Genomic DNA, 17,588 nt, shown 5'->3' with positions numbered 1-17,588 from the left:
CCTGAGATAGACTTGGACACAGTGAAATCTCCTTGGACATGGTATATGTCGAATGTTAAACCACGAGATGTGTCCGATGACAGATTATTATAAGCCAAACAGATTCGAAAAGCTATTAAATTGTCATCAATTGAAATTCAACCGATTAAGAGAAATGAAACGAATATTACTTCAAAAATTGACATATATCCAAAATCAGACCTAGATTCGCCCAATATCTCAGCCAATAACGTAGATCTCATTGTGGCAGCTGTTCTTATGGACGAAAGGACCAATCTAAACGATCTATTGCAAACTTGCCGAGCACTTGGTGTTCGCTCACTTATAGTGAGCGATTTTTTGAATTTAAGGTTTGGCAATGTATTGCTTACAAATATGAAAAAATAAATACTTATTCTTAATCCATTGCAGTGAGAGCTCTGATGAAACTTTAAACATAGTTAAGCTTAAACCAGAATTACTAAACAAGTATTTACGTGAGAAAAAGCTGGAGAATTATAATATCGTTGCCACCCGAAATACAAGTCAAAATGCAGATTATGTCAACTTCAGTTTTGCCAAGAGGACCATTTTGATATTGGGGTAAGTTAGTCCCTTGAAGGGATGGCTCTTGATATATGTCAATGGGTATAGTGGCTAAAATGCTATCAAATATAAACCTGGGATTGCAACATTATTTTTACATAAAGAAATACATGAGCGAGAAAAAACACCATTACTCGATTAAGAGATAGATCAGAACAATATGTAAAAACTATTTTAAATGAAAAAAATAAGGAAAGGAGTTCACATAAATACGCTAAATGTATACTAATCGCCACTGTGGTGTTCACGAATTCGTGATTTTAAGATTTTAGTTTGATTTTCGCAGCTCCTAAGTAACTTAATTAAATAATTTCTTTTGTAATTTGTTGGTAATTGTTTTCAGAAGATTAACTATTAATATCATCGAAAAACTAAGAAAAACTAAACATCAATTTTAAATTTAGTCCCAAACATTTAATTTGCAGCGAATTCAAATTGTGAATTTTGTATTTATTTTTTTGATATTTTGGGCGAGGCCGTCTTACGACATTAATTTGTACTAAAGTACATTTTTCCTTCGACAACGAATGAACATGAACTGAATATCCAGTCCATTGCTATATTTTTGCATAAAAAAACGCATAAAAATTAGATCATTTTCAAACCTTTTTATCTAAAAAGGCTAATATTTCCGAAAGAACGGCCTACAATTTTAGCATAGAAAATAACGAAGTTATCGATCAAAGTCACTGTTCGTGACTTTGCCGTTTGTATGAACTCGTATTTTAACTCGTCACGTCGTGCTGATCAAGAATATATATACTTTATATGGTCGGAGATGCTTCCTTCTATGCGTTGCACACTTCTGACCAAAATTAATATACCCGTTTTGCAAGGGTATAATTATTCACATCTGCTGATGCAGTCACATCCAATGGCACAGGCACAGTTGTTTTTTCTATCCATAACCAATTTTCATAACCCAATGCGTTTTTAGGACAACAAAATAGAAACGAAACCAAAAAAAAAATTTATTTTAAATTAGGCGAGGCTAGAAAAATTGCCAAACATTTTTATTTCAAATAGGTATACTTTAATTGATAAGGGCGCCAGTTTAAACATGTTTACAGAAATTTATTTGCCAATAATCAGGAATGTCACTCACCAGAGGTTTCCACCAGTCTTCTGTACCACACTTGGCAATAATAAAGTTCGCCTGTGCACACGTCCACTAAAGCCCCTTTTATTTAAAAAAAAAAAAAAAACTGTTATTAAATTAAAAAGTTTTTGAAATATATTTTTTTTTTTTGCGAATTTACTATATGCGGATTCACAATATGTGAAAACAAGGGTTAGTTAATATTTCATATACGTTTGTAAGTAGGGATAATGACAGTGAGATACATTCGAGTAGGACTGGAACTTTAAACGATCTGACTTTGATTGTTTGTTAACTTGGTAAATTGTATAATAGTTAATTTACTTAATTAAATTGATTTACAGTAATGACCAACATGGAATTCCGAAAAAATTGATGTCCCTTTTGGATAATATTATTGAGATACCAATTAATGACTTTAAACATGCACAAAATTTGCTGTTGTTCAAATATTATAAACAATACTTGGAAAATAAATAAGATGTGCCATCATTTGACCAATGTCCATAAGCATCGAGCTGGAAAACAACGAAGAAAAATGTATTATTACTAGGAACATATAGAATAAAAATTATCAATTTAATGAATAAAACTCCATACTCTTATCTATGCATTATATTAATATGGACGACAGATGGCGACACTTCATATGTCAGTGTTGATAATTTGGCTGCGCGTATTATCTATATTTAAAATTAAACGAGTGTCTTATCAGTTGTGTTTAACAGGGCACCGAATTTTATATACGCTGCGGCTTATAACTTATATTTTTAGATCAATCATTTGAGTATAAGTTCTTTGGAATAATAAATACATTTCGGTATATATATTAAAATAATTGTCAACAAAAAACGATATGTCTAGCCAGTTTCTTCGAATATATGTATTTCCATACAATGTGTTTTCGACAAATGTCTAACCAAAGCGAATAAACCTGTCTTTTAAAGAAGATTTTATAAAAAGTGTCGCTTATCTCTAGCACTGTTTACAATTAGTCATTTCATTTTACCAGGTCTCGTGGACTAATACAGTTGTGCGTTTTATTTTTAAGGTTTATTTTTTATTTAGTTAAGAAGATATATTTAATGGATTGTGCCAATCAACACCAATCGATTGATATTAGCGATCTCAGTGATCTGCTGTACGATCTGGTTGATATACATGTTGAGGAATCCACCAATTTGGCTTTAGGGCGAGTGCTACAATGTATTTTTACGCTAGTGAGAAATAAAAATGTGAATTTGGGTCAGAAAGTATTCGAGAAACTTATCGCTGCGATGTTGGCCGCCTCTAATGTAAATGGTCAAAGTAATTCATCAAAGGAATATCGCCAGTTTGTGGCCAATGTCTTGGCGTGTCTACAACTCCAAGTAAGAACATTTCCCAGTAAAGAGAGCAACATGTTGCTCCAACATTTGTGGTCGCTCAGTCTGAATACCGAAAAGCTGCATCCTCTTGCACCACAAATCCTCTTCACTCTGTTTGATGACTTTAATCGTAATCTCGGACTTAAAGAGTGTCCTCAATTGCTGAAGGTTATTCAACAGCTGATTTCATCAAATAAAAATAAAGAACGCCAAGTAGCCTTCTTTCTTATGCATAAACTCAAGGAGACTTTCGAATTGAATATTGTTGCAGAGGCCATTATGTGCTCCAAAATGCAGTGGTCAGACTATACTGCCGCACTGGAGCATCTGGAGGAGCAGCAAATGCCTTTAAACTTAATTACTTTCCTGGAAAATACAAAATCTGTACATGACTTTTTCCCTTGGCTTAGAATTTTATACCTCAGACTCCTTCAATCTGAGAATGTATCAGTATTATATGAAACCGTCAAATATATTATAAACCAATTTAATGTATCCCATTTGACTGATTGGAATATATTAGAAGAGTTTTTAAGGGCAACGAATAGAACACAGTTGTACAATGTGGATGACGATAATCGGTCATATCCGTTCTTCAAAAACTTTGTCTCAAAAAGTACATTGGAAATATTAGTCGAAGCCTTGGCTAGCGTTACTTGGGAATGGCATAGCCTTCCACTATGGGAATGGATCGGAAGTATACCATCGGAAAAAGTCGGTCAATTACCATATATTAGTAAAGAGACACTTTTAAAACTTGCCTCTCGAATAAGGGGCATGGAAAAATCAGAGCTGCAGTATATGGCTCAGGGATTGATTACAAATCGATTCGAGGTAAGTCATTAATTTACAAAAAAAAAAAACGCTTCTCTATCTTTTCTTCTTATATATACATAGTCTAGTCTTGATAATATGTCTCTGGGGGATTATTTACTGTTTATTGAGACGATGTACAGCAGAGCGATAGAATACTATTCCGATCATGACCGATTGAAACGAAAGATATTGAATTGCGACAAAATCGAAGCAGAAATTACTCACTTCACAAAAGCTCGTTTGGCCATAATATTCAATTTGAAAACTCCAACATTTTTGTATTGTGATTTTTTAATGGTTTTCATGGATAAACTGCGAACATTATCAAAAGTTCATCATGGATGGTTACGCTTTTTTCTAATGCCTTGCATCAAGCACTATGGGATTTTAGTTTTCTACTCCAATGTGTACGGAGTAGAGACTTCATTAATAAATCGCAGGAAAGATCTGAAGAAATTGCAACAACATTTACTAGAGAAGCTTTTGTGTGAAACGGACGAAGAGAAATCTCTTACGTTAGAGCTTTCTGTAGATTTATTTGTAACGAATCAGATAAAAGACTGGAACGAAATTGAAAAACTGCAATTAAAACCCTTGGAACTACTTGAGCAAGGGGGAAAGTTGACATTTAAACATTTATGCTATCTCCTGGGAACCACTCATGAAAGACTAAAAGACGAAAATGTGTTGCCAGCAGTTGTTGCACTACTAAAGAAGTTTCCGTGCTCAAATACGTAAGTTTATTTACAAGTGAAAATTTGTGGCTTGTAAACATATTTATCAGGTTTTGTTTTCATACTTTCAAAGAGCGAGAAATATTGGAACATACGCCGCAAAACATTTGACGCCTGAAGAACAAAATAGACTTTCTTTGGATATAATTGAGAATCATTTTCATGGTAACAATGGAGAACAATTTATCACTTCTGTAGATCTGCAATCCGATCATGTGTATGGTCATAAAGGAGTAGTTGTTGGAATATTGGACTCAAAAGTTAAAGTGCCTTTACGCCAGGTTATTCAAGGAATTATCCATTGTTCTACACTCTCCGAGGATGCTTGGTAAAAAGATAATAAGTTGATTTTTCTGTAAAATAAGGTAATGAGTTAGACATTTTTCTACCCACAGGATTGAGGCAAACTACCTAGTTTTTTATGGATTTGGTTCGGTTTCGTCCTTGTTTATGTCATATACATTTGAACAGCCGGAATCTTTTGTAAACGAAATCGTTAAGGAGTTATTGTACATGAACATGAAACTGTCGGAATCCCATTCAAACTATTTAAGGAACTCTAAAGAGCACAGAGTTAAATTTTGCATTGCCCTAGCATTGATGTACCTAGGACCAAAGTATGAATGCTCAGATATGCTATGGTCGGCATTATATTCCAAAAATGATCAGTTCAATATTATATTGATGTATGAAGTTATCGTTGCTGAAAGCCTCCGCAATGCAGATACACTTATAGAGCGATTGCAGTCACTAGTCACACTCGAGCCAAATCAGCAATTGTCCCTACTTTCTGTGACCAATATATTTCTAAAACTTAAATGGAATACACTAAAAGATTATCAAATTCAAAAGATAATTGAAATATTTCTTATGCTAGCCATTCAAGAAATTTCTCAAGTCCGTCAATTTGCCAAAATGATTTTATGTAAAATAACTGAAATCTGCAAAGATAAAGGGTAAGTTGTGAATTGAAATTTGGAATTGATTATTAACGAACCAAATTTTTATTAATAGATTTTGTATTCCCATAGTTAATACTCTGATGAGCTCTATTAATGTAAATTTTCAGTCGATCGTGCCACAATTAGAAGTACGTTATTTATTACCTGATATACATTTCGAACCGTACCTACGGGGTTGGGAATTAAATATGTCAAACATAAAACCAGTTTATTTGAAAGATTATGCCATCTTGCACATTAGTAAATTTCGAAAAGCTGTGAAACTTGCATCCATGGAGAATTGTCCAGCGAAAGAGCAATGTGCAAATATAGATCCAATAACCGACATATATCCCAAGCCAGATCTTGTGCCACATCAATTAACAGATAATAATAATGCCGATCTTGTTGTGATTGCTAGCCTTATTGATAACCTGGCTACTTTAAATGGCTTGATGGAAACCTGTAAGGTACTTGGTATTCGGACATTGATTGTGAACGACTCAACAAAATGGAGGTAAGACACTTTTCAAACACACGCGTACAATATAACTTATTTTACTCAAAATACAGTCCATCGAGTGAGCATACATTAGACATTGTGCAACTAAATGGGAAATCACTTGACAAATATTTGTATGACAAAAAGATGGACAATTATCAAGTAGTTTTTACTCAAAACACCGCTCAAAATACAGACTATGTGGACTTAAGTTTTGCGAAGAGAACTATATTGATATTGAGGTAATTAAACTTTTCGACTTTTAAAAGTAAATCATAACTATCTAATTAGTTAACTATTCCAATTAACATTCCAAAATTAATAATTTACAGTGAACATCAACATAATTTACCGGAAAATCTGAGGTATATCTCAGATCAGATTGTTGAGATACCGGAAAAAAACCCTCAATATTCACAAAAATTGTTGATTTTTAAATATTACAAACAATATTTGGCACAGCAAGAAAATTTATTATTTTAAAAATTCAAGGAAACTTTTTTTTATCACTTTAAGCAAATCAAACTAACTTATTTTAAAATTTTCACATATTTGGATATCAATTCGGAAAAATAAAAACAAAAACAAATTTTCTTCTTTAGTAGTCTTGTTAACAAAAAATGTCAAGCAAATGTCTAGATTACTTGCTATCAGCACTCAATTGACTACAAAGATTGCATTGTTAAACTTTTCTTATATTTACTTGCAGGTTTATTGATCTAAAATTTAAACAATGCTTATAAAATTGAAATTTTCTGCTAGTTTTCAGCTTTAAAAGATAAGCGAATTTCTTAACGCAGCGTATCTAATGCGAGAGCCTTTATTTCATATACCTTTACTTCGCTCACTTCAAGTTCTTAAAATGAACAGATGGCAGTTCATTTTCATCATTTTACAAATCAGCGATAAGATATTGAGTTATCCTTTAGAAGAGCCTATTTTGGACGATCCTGAGTTGACTGAAAATTATTATCAAGGTGATATAGAATATCCTCCAATTAAATCGCGTAATGGGATTCACTCAGAGACTTTCCGATGGCCAAATGGCCTCGTCTACTATCATATTGGCGAACGGCAATTCGGTGAAATATTCATAAGTTAGACCAATCTATAATTAGGTAATAATAAGAATCTCTCATCCTTACTTAGACCAGGACCAAAAGAAACATATAGAGCTTGCCATGGATATAATATCCGGGTTTTCATGCATCAGATTTCAAGAGGTACCATCGAGTGCCACGTCTTACTTGAACATCACTTCCTATAAACCTGGTTGCAGTGTAGATAAAATTGGCTGGGAGAACAATGTTCGAAATATGAATCTAAAATCAAATAATGTGGGCTTTGGGTGTTTTCGCCTTGGAACCATATTGCATGAGCTGTTGCATGTGTTGGGTTTCAAGCATCAGCATGTAGCGGCTAATCGCGACGAATATATTTATATCCATTGGAAGAACATTAAGCCAAAATACTGGAACGATTTTCTACATGATCACAAAAAACAGCCACTACACAATTTTGGAGAGGATTATGACTATAATAGTGTAATGCATTATTCTCGATATGCCTTCACCATCGATCGTAAATTAATGACAATTGAACCTATTAAAAAGGGTGGTGAACGAATGGGTCAACGAATCTTTTTGAGTAAAAAAGATATTACAAAACTAAATGAAATGTATAAATGTGAATTGAGGGGAAATTTACCAAAAAGTTACTTACAAATATAAGAAACTTCATTTTTGGAGTCGAATCATAGAAAAATAATAAATATATATTTCTGTAACGCCATTAATCATTAAAGTCTGTTATCTTAAGAACCTTTAAAATGTAAATCCATTTGGTTCTTTCTATGACATTCTGGCGTGATTTTAATAAAGTAAGTTAGTCAACCGGCGAAAAAATCTAGTTTTCGCTGTTTAGTTACCGATTTAATGGTTTCATTTTTACACAATGACTTTGAAATTAATTTTTTGATAGTCTTTAATATGTAGCGAATTGTTAAAGCTTTTCTAATGCAAAAAACTCAGTAATGTGTTAAGTTACTTTAATTTATTTTATTTCCAGCTCTGTTAAAGAGCAGATAGTATTTTTAACAAATCTGCGATCAATTGATACAAAAAGTACTAATATGAATTTTTCATCCATAATTAGATCAAGTGGCGAAGAAAACAAAATTGATTGATATAGAATTTCTGAACAAGATTAGGTTAAAAAAATATTAATTTCCTGAAGTCAAATCAATTTACAAAACAAAAATTATACGACAAATCCTTATAAGCAAGAAGATTACATTCTTTATAAACAGATATAAATTACTGTGATTATTCTGGCCATACAAAATACAAATTACAACTATGATAAGCACTGTATACTTTTATCTTTCATTCTCCACAAATCGTCTGAATAAAATCTAGACTAAAATGAAGTGAGTTGACCGTCAACTAAATATTATAAACTTGTAGTTTACTTGCTATAAACTTGGTGTACCACCAGGACTAATCATTTGGTTTCGCTTATCAATTTTTTTCTATGTTTACTTTATCTAAAATTTGAATGAATTTTCTGCAGTTAACAGCCTTAAACGTGAAGTGAATTGTCTTGAGGCAGCAGATTTTTTGCGTGAATTAGAGTCTTCTTTTCAGTTACTTTAAATGCTTTCACTATAACTTCATAAAATGAAGAGATGGCAATTTATATTCATTCTTCTTCAAATTAGCGAAACGATAAGGACATATCCATTAGAGCAATCCGACTTGGAGGATCCCGAGTTATCGGAAATATATTATCAAGGCGATATAGAATCTTTTCCAACCTTAATGAATTTTAATGGTGCTCGTTCAGAGACTTTTCGATGGCCAAATGGCATTGTCTACTATAAAATTGACCATGGGCAATTTGGTAAAAAGTATTTATAAACTAAAACTTTTTTAATAATATTAATTTTTATACATATTTTTGATTAGATCAGGATCAATGGAATCAAATACAACATGCCATGTATGAAATATCTCAGTTGTCGTGCATTAAATTTGAAATGTATTACCCTGGTGTCAAAACTTTCTTAAATATCACTTCACAAAAGCCCGGTTGCAGTGTCAATAAACTTGGCTGGGGGCAGAATGAAGTTCGAACTATGAATCTGAAACCAGGTGTTATAGGCACTGGATGCTTTCGTCTTGGTACTATATTGCATGAACTTTTGCATGTGTTGGGATTCCACCACCAGCACGTAGCGGCTAATCGCGACGAATATATTAATGTCAATTGGGACAATATTAGGCCGAAATTCAAGATGAATTTTTTTCATGATCACAGAAATCAGCTCCTTGGCAATTTTGGAGAGGATTATGACTATAATAGTGTTATGCATTATGCTCGAAATGCCTTTAGCATCAATCGTGGGTCGCAGACTCTTGAACCGAAAAAAGAAGGTAGTGAAAATATGGGACAACGAATTCATCTGAGTAGAAAGGATATTATAAAACTAAACCGAATGTACAAATGTCCAGGATATGTTTAGAAAATAAATAGAATTCTTTTATGATGATGAATTTATTGTTGTTCGCATTAGGTGTTCAAGTTTCAATGAGTGACAGAAAAAATAAATAACTTCTTCAACGAACAATGGGATAAAATTCTTATTTAGCCATTAAGGAATCTATATTTATACCATTTGATAAAAATGTTAATCAATTATAAAGCTCTCATTTTGCATGTACATTTACAACTGCCTGGGGCATTTGTACATGGTATTCAACTTGTTTATATCGATTTGGGTCATTTCCAGTCGTTGACCCATGAGCTCCTCAGCGCCTTCTTTCAATGGTACAATGGTCATTTCACCATTTTTGGAGAAAGCGTAGGCCGTATAATGCATTACACTGGAATAATCGTATTCCTCATCATAATTTGTAACTGTATTCTCGTCGTATTTATTAAAATTATTTTCTGTGCCTTCGGTTATGTTTTCCTCCGCTATACGGACATATTCATCACGATTATGAGTGCTCTGCTGATGATAGAAGCCCAGGGCATGAAGAAATTCATGAACGATTGTGCCGATACGGAAACAACCAGTATCCAATGGATAGTTTTGTAAATTCAATTGCTGAACTCGATTCAAATGACCAACATACGAATAACAACCACCTGCCTCGGAGGTGACATTCACATAGTAGTCCTGATCACTGGTTGCCTCTTTGAAGACCAAACACGAATGACGCTCAATAGTTCGAATACCACGTAGGATATGATCACGATGTTCTTGATCTACGAGACAATAAATTCAGAATAAACAGATGTGGTAGAAAAACGCGTATTACTCAGAACTTGCCTATGTAACTGTTAATGTAGTAGTATACAGTTTTGTCGGGCCAACGATATGTCTCATTAATTAAACCATTTCTATTCTCTGGTGTATTGAAAACCATATCGCCTTGAACATAGCCAGCAGTTAATTCAGGATCAGTTTCTATCCTGGTGGATGTGGCAGCTGGTGCTGCCATACAGCTGCTAACTGCTAGAATAAGCCCGGCCAGGCAAACTATGGTCTGCATATTGTCACGTTTCAGTCAATACTAATTCAACAAATGAAACTTAAATAGAGACTTTTTATTGTTACGTATTTTTGCTACGGATAATTTATTGTCTTTGTCGGTACGGACCGCTTTTTACAACCTCAGCAGTGGGGAAAATTCAATAAAATTGACCGTTGAAGATCTTATCTAATCGTTAGATGGCATAATACGCGCTATATGTTATTACTATGTTATAGATGCCAAAGTATTTTGTTAAAAAAAAAAAAACAACTTTGTTTCTGCTCATGACATGGCATTTTGTTCTTAAATTAAAACAACTTTGTATTTTTGTTTAATTGAAAGGTCATTTTAGCTCAGTTGATTACAATTTGTTAATCAAATATCGTTAACAGCGAAAATAACTTTTGGCGGCAGAATCAATTATATGTATATGTCGGTAGATGGAAGAAAATAAAAAAAAAAACTACCCTAACTACACCAAAAACATATGTAAAATACCTTTTATCTGCTGGCTCGAGGTTAAAATTTTGACATTTGGAGGTTTGATAAAATTAAATAGGTCGCAATAATCAAATACAAGTGAAACATATATAGAAGAAATTTGACGTTATCAGGCTTAAACATTAGGAGAGAAAATAGTTCTTTTGTTTTGTGGAACTTTCTAAATATATTACGAAAGTAAGTAAACTATTTTAGAATTATATTAAAATTTGGAATAAATTTGCAGTACCGGGGTTTCCAGGTTATAAAAAATATTTACGGATTAGCAATATTCTGTCAGGCGTTTTATTAGCTATTTAGATAAGGCAGAATAAAAAGAAAATTTACGACTGATTTTTATCGCTTGTATACTCTAGTCTTTATGGACAATTGTACATGGCATTGAGTTTCTTGATATCGGTTTCACTTAATTCCAATCGTTGTCCAATAATATCAACAGCTTCCTCATTGACTGGAACTATGGTCATTTCACCATTTTTGGAAAATGCATATGGACCATAATGCATAACACTGCCATAATCATATTCCTCACCAAAATCATTAACAGTCTCTTCACTATATTTATCGAAATTAAATTCCATGCCTTCGGTAATATTATCCTCGACAATTGTGACATATTCATCACGATTTGCGGCGCTTTGTTGATGGAAGAAGCCCAATGCATGCAGGAACTCATGGACCACAGTATAGAGACGGAAGCAGCCCTCACCAATGGGATAATTTTGTAAATTCAATTGTTGAACCCGATTCAGATAGCCTATATAGGAAAAGCAGCCACCATCCTCTGAAGTGACATTAACATAATACGGCTGATCGCTGGTTGCCTCTTTAAATGTCAGACAAGATATCGACTCAATAGTGCGTATGCCTTTCACTATGTGATCACGATGTTCTTGATCTAAAAATATTATTTATTTAGTTATATGTATATTGATTCATTTGAAAGTTATTTACGTACCTATATACCCATTGATGCGATAGTAGACAGTACGATCAGGCCAACGATATGTTTCATTACGCCAAATGTTTCGCAACTTTCCATTAGGAACCATATCACCTTCTACATAGCCAGCCGTTAGCTCTGGATCTGTCTCAATGCGTTGCCTGGGCATGGCCAGGCAAGCAGAAATGCCCAATAGTAATAGTATATTAGCAGCTCTCCACCAAGTATACATGATGCCCAACTGACTTATCAATGAAAACTAATGCTCGAAACTACTTAATTAGGCATTTTATGAATTGGTTAACTCAATTGTTCTTATCTAATCGCTTTTTTAGAGCACGGAAGCCAAAATTATCGTTTTCGATTTACAAAACATGCTTTTAGGCGTCATTGTGAATTTTCGCAATGTTTTCAGTTGCCAAAAATAATCTCAGTGCATTAAAAACCACAAACAAAAGATATTATTACGTATGGATTTATTATCAAACAATATGTCTGTAAACCGTTGGCGGAAATAAAATGTTAACGAGCGACATTTATCATCATTAAATTGTGTAAGTAAAGGTAAAAGACCTGAAGCTGAGATAATGATGTATACAAATGTATAAGATGGAAAAAATACTCATATTCGAAAAGTTTTGGATATAAATTTCTTTCTTTTGTTAAAAATAATATTATCTTTTCATTATGTGTAAGACTAATTGACGTTTCCTTTTCCTTTTTGTGGCTTCAATTTTTTTTTTTTTTTTCAAAACTTTTTAAAATATCTAAACAAATAGTTGTCTTTTAAATCGGCAATTGAAAAATGTTGCAATAAAAACCGCTTCTTGTTTTTGACACATCATAACCAAATTTATGGGAAAGTTAGTATTTGTTATCGGTCATAAGATAATATGTACGACATCAATAATCTTCTGAGCTATTTAAACCCATGCCAAGCTGCTAATGATTTTAATTTTAAGAAAATGATTCACCTGAACTGGGGCTGTCTACTTACATTGCTGCATTTAGTGGTGGCCAATCCAGTGAGTGACGATATGTTGCTTACCCAAGAGCAACGTGAATATTTGGAGGGAAGCACCAAGAATCCACACGCTAAGAATGTAATGCTTTGGTCACAGTATTATTGGAAGAATTCCATCTTCGTCTATAGCTTCGGCGAGGGTCTGAGTGAGTAAGGCATGGAAATTATAAGCTGAAATATATCAGTGAAACTTTGTTCTAGGCACCAGTGATAAGAAGACCATAATCCAGGCCATGTCTAGCATAACCAGACAAACGTCTTGTGTACGTTTTCGTCAAACAAGAAATCGCCAAGAGCCTCAAGTCATTATTCAGCGCAAGGATTCGGGCTGTTGGTCCTATGTTGGATTTTTGAATAGGATGGAGCAACCTTTAAATTTGGGTAGCGGTTGTATGTCAATCGGTACAATTCAGCATGAACTTCTTCATGCTTTAGCCATTGTCCACATGCATAATGATCCTCTTCGCGATAAGTTTGTCAAAATTCTTTATGAAAACATTCAAGATGATATGATAAATAATTTTCGTATCTATGATTCAAAGGATGTCGCCGATCTCGGCTATGGCTATGACTATCGAAGCATAATGCATTATGGTTCATATGATTTTTCGAAGAACTCCAAACGCACTATTATACCTTTGCAGAATGTTCAAATTGGTCAACGTTCGGGCCTAAGTCCAAAGGACATACTTAAGTTAAAGCACATTTATTGTACCTAAATTACTAATAAAGAAATGAAAACAAAAAATTAAAAATAAAAATAAAACAAAAAAAGTATTTGCAATTCCAACAAGTCTGGAAACAGGAAAGAGAAATTCCCAAGGAAGTGTCTGGTTGCCTTTTGTTCTGGCCACTAAAAATTGAATATTTAGTGGTTGGTAATTAAAAATTAGCGCCAACAACTCGACGGCACAAAACTCTAGCCCAAGTCCTTGCATATATAATCCCAGGTTTTGTCCTGTCCATGTTACATTGTGCTATCCTGTTCCTTACTCTTTCCGCCTCTTCTCTCCTCCACACAGCCTGCTCTTACTATCTCTCTGTTGGGTGAATATATACAGTATTTCTGGTTTTTTAATGCCACAAAAGGTATCTCTAGTTAGTTAGGTTGCCTGCCACACCGACAGTCTGAACGGAAGTCGTAAACATTTAATTTATGCCAAGCTCCATCCATTTACGTTTTTAGTTACACCTAAAAAGATGTGCAAACTGCTGCATTTTATCAGTTGCACTGGAACTATCCATAAAATGCTCTTGCTAATGAATGAGAAAATAAAAAAAAATATATATATAAAATAATGTGGTTGAATTAAGCTAGAATGCAGGTGTCAGCTTGTGATATGGTAAATTCAAATCTAGTTGTTTCTTATACTTTAAGGAATTTTTGTGTGCGTATTTCTTTACAAATGACTTTTTACTTTCCATTTCCTATATATTTTCACATATCGCTTTAACTTTTTTTTTTTTTTTGTTAAAAGTGAAAAGTTAAAACTTATTTAAATTTTTTTAACATACTTTTAAGCCATTTGGTATGGCTGGGGACAAATGTGCGCCCCACCCAGTAAAACCACCTGCGTCTTTTCCTTTTGATTTAATCATTGTCCAAGTTTGAATAGAGGTTATATAGAGGTTGGTCAAGTAAAGTTATAAAAATTTATCATAAATTAAGCCTCCTTCTTGAGAATTTAATATGCCAAGAAAATTTGAAGTAATCCTTATATGATTATTTAAGTACCGAACTACCAAAAATAATTCCAAATTTTACAATAATTTTATTTAATCTTCTGCTCCTACTATACTTAAAGTTTTCCCACTCTATATGGCTATCTTGTCTCTCATGTTCTTTTAATGTTAATCTGGATTAAACCAATTTATAAAGCTCCCCAAAAATACTCTAAGCAGTACAATGCAATCATTTCTGCTCGTAGATTTCTTGGATTTCTTGTTGCATCTAGGAAACCCTTGTTATATTGTCTATGGAATACTTTTCGGCTTGGTTCTCTTAACACATTTTTCTCCCTCAAACAAAATATTGCTAGAATAATAAAGAGAAAATTTAATGGGTTAACGCCTGACCATCAACTTTTCACCAAGATGAGAAAAATGGTAAAGAAAACGAGCTCAAGCCAAGTTTTTGTTCTTTGCTCGATTCTTGTCTTGCTTATGATGATGATCATCATCATCATCATCATCGTTGTCGTCGTCGTTGTCCTCTTCGTCGTCGTCGCTCTAATTTTATGACATTCCATTCCATTTTCATATATGTGGGTGAGACGGAGTGAGATAAAGAGTGATAGGGGTGGAGAATCGAGTCTGAGGCACATATACACATAGCCATTTCATAGTCAGACATGAATGCTGTTGCTGCAGTGCTTTGTTGCTCTGCTACGCCTTTGTTTGTATTGCCCTCAGGGGTAAAGTTTTTAGGATAATAACTTCCTGCGACTTTACGAGCCAAGGCAAAAAGCCAAAAAACCCCACAATCCCCACTAACCCACCAACAGCAGAAGCTAAAGGGAAATGAGAATACTTAAGCAGGCATACACTATGAGAAAATCAAAGGCATTTATTACATTAGTTAAAAGTGTTTGTGTGGTCAGTTTTTTTCATGCTGATCATGGCTAATGTCTTAAACGTTTTCATTATTATTTTTATATCGCAAGTTGGGCATTTCACGATCCCAGTATTTAACTATCTTACACTATTTGTAGCAGTGTATGAATATCAAAAACTGCATATGAACAGCGTTTGGGCTAAGGCAAGGCAAGGGCCCTGCACAAAAATCTTAAGACCTCCACTTAAAGTTAGTCAGCGAGTAAAAAGCAAAAGCAAATGCCAACACATCAGCCAGCGAGAAGCAAGGCGAACCACAGAAAACTTTTTGACGTTGATGACAGCAGTAGGACCAAGAGCACGAGCAGCGGCACCAGCACCAGCACCAGCAAGGACATACTCTTGCCGGTGGATTACAGGGGGGGGCAGCGGGGAGATTATAGAGCATATTAAAGACAGACAGTGGGAGAGGAGCTTGCTTCTATGCCATGACTGTGGGCATAATCTCAGACATAATTACACACAGCAGCCACAGAGACAGAGACAGAGGCAGCGGCAGAAAGGCCGACAGACAGACCATCTGACAGAGCGACCAAGTCAGAGTCAGAGACTGACAAATGCAGTCATACATGAATGAGCTTCTTCTTGCCTTCCCCTTCATCTGTTCTTGCTGCGGCACTCCCGGCTTTCGAATCTAAGCTTTTCTTGCTTTCCTACGTTTTTTCGTTACTTTGTTTTTTTTTTCCCCACCTGTTTTTCGAGTGAAAGTTAACTTAAAGGTGGTGGTCGACGAGTTTAGAACTTTTTTATGTAGTTGTTTTTTCCCGTGCTTCTTGGCGTGAAGTAAAAACTATTAAAAGTGCATTTAAAATTAATTAAGCATACGACGTGTTGTACGGGCTGAGAGAAGTGAAATTTTCTAGTATTTAATGTGAAAACATGTTCCTTCATTTTCTCTATTTTTACAATTTCATTTGCTGGCTGTAAATCGGGCGAATATAGATACATACATGTATGTATGTATGTATGAATGTACATATAACCATATAGAGGGCGGCGGAGGCTTGTAAAGTTTTCAACACAATATCGCTAATGATAATTACAAACTCTAAAAACTTTTCCTGCATTCGGATGGCGGTTTTCCCGCCGCTCTCTCTCTCTATTTGTGTCTCCCACTATTCCATCAGAACTCTTTTTCTCTGCCTGTCTATTTGTCCCTCGCCTTTTTGGATTTTTTTTTTCATGTGTTTGCTTTTTCAACTTCAGTTGGCAGCCAACACAAGCATAAAATATATATAAAAAAATTCAGTGGTTGGCAAACAAAAGTTCTAGAGACCAGAAAAAAGTTAAAGAAGTTCTCTAATTAAACGCTATTATTAGAAATTTATTAGGGTTAAGTCGCACAAAAAATATATATGAATAGAGATCGTTAACTAGATTTTGAAACTAAATCAATTCATTAGGATGCTTTAAAACAAACTTAATGTATAGCTCCTCTAATAGATTTTCTGCAACTGGTGTAGCTAATTAATAGGCAATTTATATTTTCATCTATTCGATGGATAGCAATGTGGTGCCCAATAATTATTAATTTTTTAATTATTTGCAATTATAAAAAAATACCTTTGCAATTTATTATAAATATGTGTTATTATTGATATAGATATAGTCTTTTTCATTGTACTCTATTAATTCTATTGCCTTGGGCTAATGTGCCTCCCCTCAGAACTTATTTAGAGTAATGTTCTGATCTTTGTTTTTCTTGCTAAGGTTAATAATATTTCTCTTGAGATATTTCTAGAAAATAAGACATATCAGTTTTTTAACTCTATCTCAATGTACGTAGTTTAGTAGTGTGACTTTTAAACTAATCTTTCTCCTTTCTCTCGCCACAGTGTGGTCTACTTTGGTATTGTTATTAATACTAGCTTATTGGTAATGTTCCACGTTAATTATTACTACCCTACCTTTGTACATGCTAC

The 17,588-nt window shown here is 34.0% G+C and overlaps 5 protein-coding genes across 6 annotated transcripts; 3 read left to right on the top strand and 2 right to left on the bottom strand.

Moving 5' to 3' along the window:
• The first annotated feature begins 2,657 nt into the window (after window positions 1-2,657).
• Window positions 2,658-6,673, top strand: LOC111518790. Of its 2 annotated transcripts, none has more exons than XM_047011023.1 (7): window positions 2,658-3,885; window positions 3,949-4,601; window positions 4,675-4,929; window positions 4,997-5,557; window positions 5,633-6,059; window positions 6,116-6,286; window positions 6,377-6,673. In XM_047011023.1, exons 1-5 carry the CDS (start codon window positions 2,770-2,772, stop codon window positions 5,634-5,636), a joined length of 2,589 nt encoding a protein of 862 aa, XP_046866979.1. In that variant the 5' UTR covers window positions 2,658-2,769; the 3' UTR covers window positions 5,637-6,059; window positions 6,116-6,286; window positions 6,377-6,673. The 2 variants fall into 2 exon arrangements, with proteins under 2 accessions (XP_046866979.1, XP_023032277.2); XM_023176509.2 differs by having other exon boundaries at window positions 2,668-3,885; window positions 5,616-6,059; window positions 6,377-6,667.
• Window positions 6,674-6,869: 196 nt separating this feature from the next.
• Window positions 6,870-7,952, top strand: LOC124460378 (seminal metalloprotease 1-like). Its single transcript, XM_047011010.1, has 2 exons — window positions 6,870-7,126; window positions 7,194-7,952. The coding sequence occupies exons 1-2, from the start codon at window positions 6,907-6,909 to the stop codon at window positions 7,772-7,774; spliced, it is 801 nt and encodes a 266-aa protein (XP_046866966.1). The 5' UTR covers window positions 6,870-6,906; the 3' UTR covers window positions 7,775-7,952.
• A 1,725-nt stretch (window positions 7,953-9,677) lies between these two features.
• Window positions 9,678-10,608, bottom strand: LOC6643505 (seminal metalloprotease 1). Its single transcript, XM_002066316.4, has 2 exons — window positions 10,381-10,608; window positions 9,678-10,316 (listed from the first exon to the last, which is right to left on the bottom strand). Exons 1-2 carry the CDS (start codon window positions 10,601-10,603, stop codon window positions 9,769-9,771), a joined length of 771 nt encoding a protein of 256 aa, XP_002066352.1. The 5' UTR covers window positions 10,604-10,608; the 3' UTR covers window positions 9,678-9,768.
• Window positions 10,609-11,316: 708 nt separating this feature from the next.
• LOC6643648 (seminal metalloprotease 1) lies at window positions 11,317-12,263 on the bottom strand. Its single transcript, XM_002066315.4, has 2 exons — window positions 12,045-12,263; window positions 11,317-11,984 (listed from the first exon to the last, which is right to left on the bottom strand). The coding sequence occupies exons 1-2, from the start codon at window positions 12,259-12,261 to the stop codon at window positions 11,446-11,448; spliced, it is 756 nt and encodes a 251-aa protein (XP_002066351.1). The 5' UTR covers window positions 12,262-12,263; the 3' UTR covers window positions 11,317-11,445.
• Window positions 12,264-12,994: 731 nt separating this feature from the next.
• Window positions 12,995-13,772, top strand: LOC6643647 (blastula protease 10). Its single transcript, XM_002066314.2, has 2 exons — window positions 12,995-13,199; window positions 13,255-13,772. Exons 1-2 carry the CDS (start codon window positions 12,995-12,997, stop codon window positions 13,770-13,772), a joined length of 723 nt encoding a protein of 240 aa, XP_002066350.2.
• The last annotated feature ends 3,816 nt before the right edge of the window (window positions 13,773-17,588 follow it).

This window comes from Drosophila willistoni, assembly GCF_018902025.1.
Source record: "Drosophila willistoni isolate 14030-0811.24 chromosome 2R unlocalized genomic scaffold, UCI_dwil_1.1 Seg200, whole genome shotgun sequence".
Lineage (NCBI taxonomy): Eukaryota > Metazoa > Arthropoda > Insecta > Diptera > Drosophilidae > Drosophila > Drosophila willistoni.
This window is presented reverse-complemented; position numbering and strand designations above follow the sequence as displayed.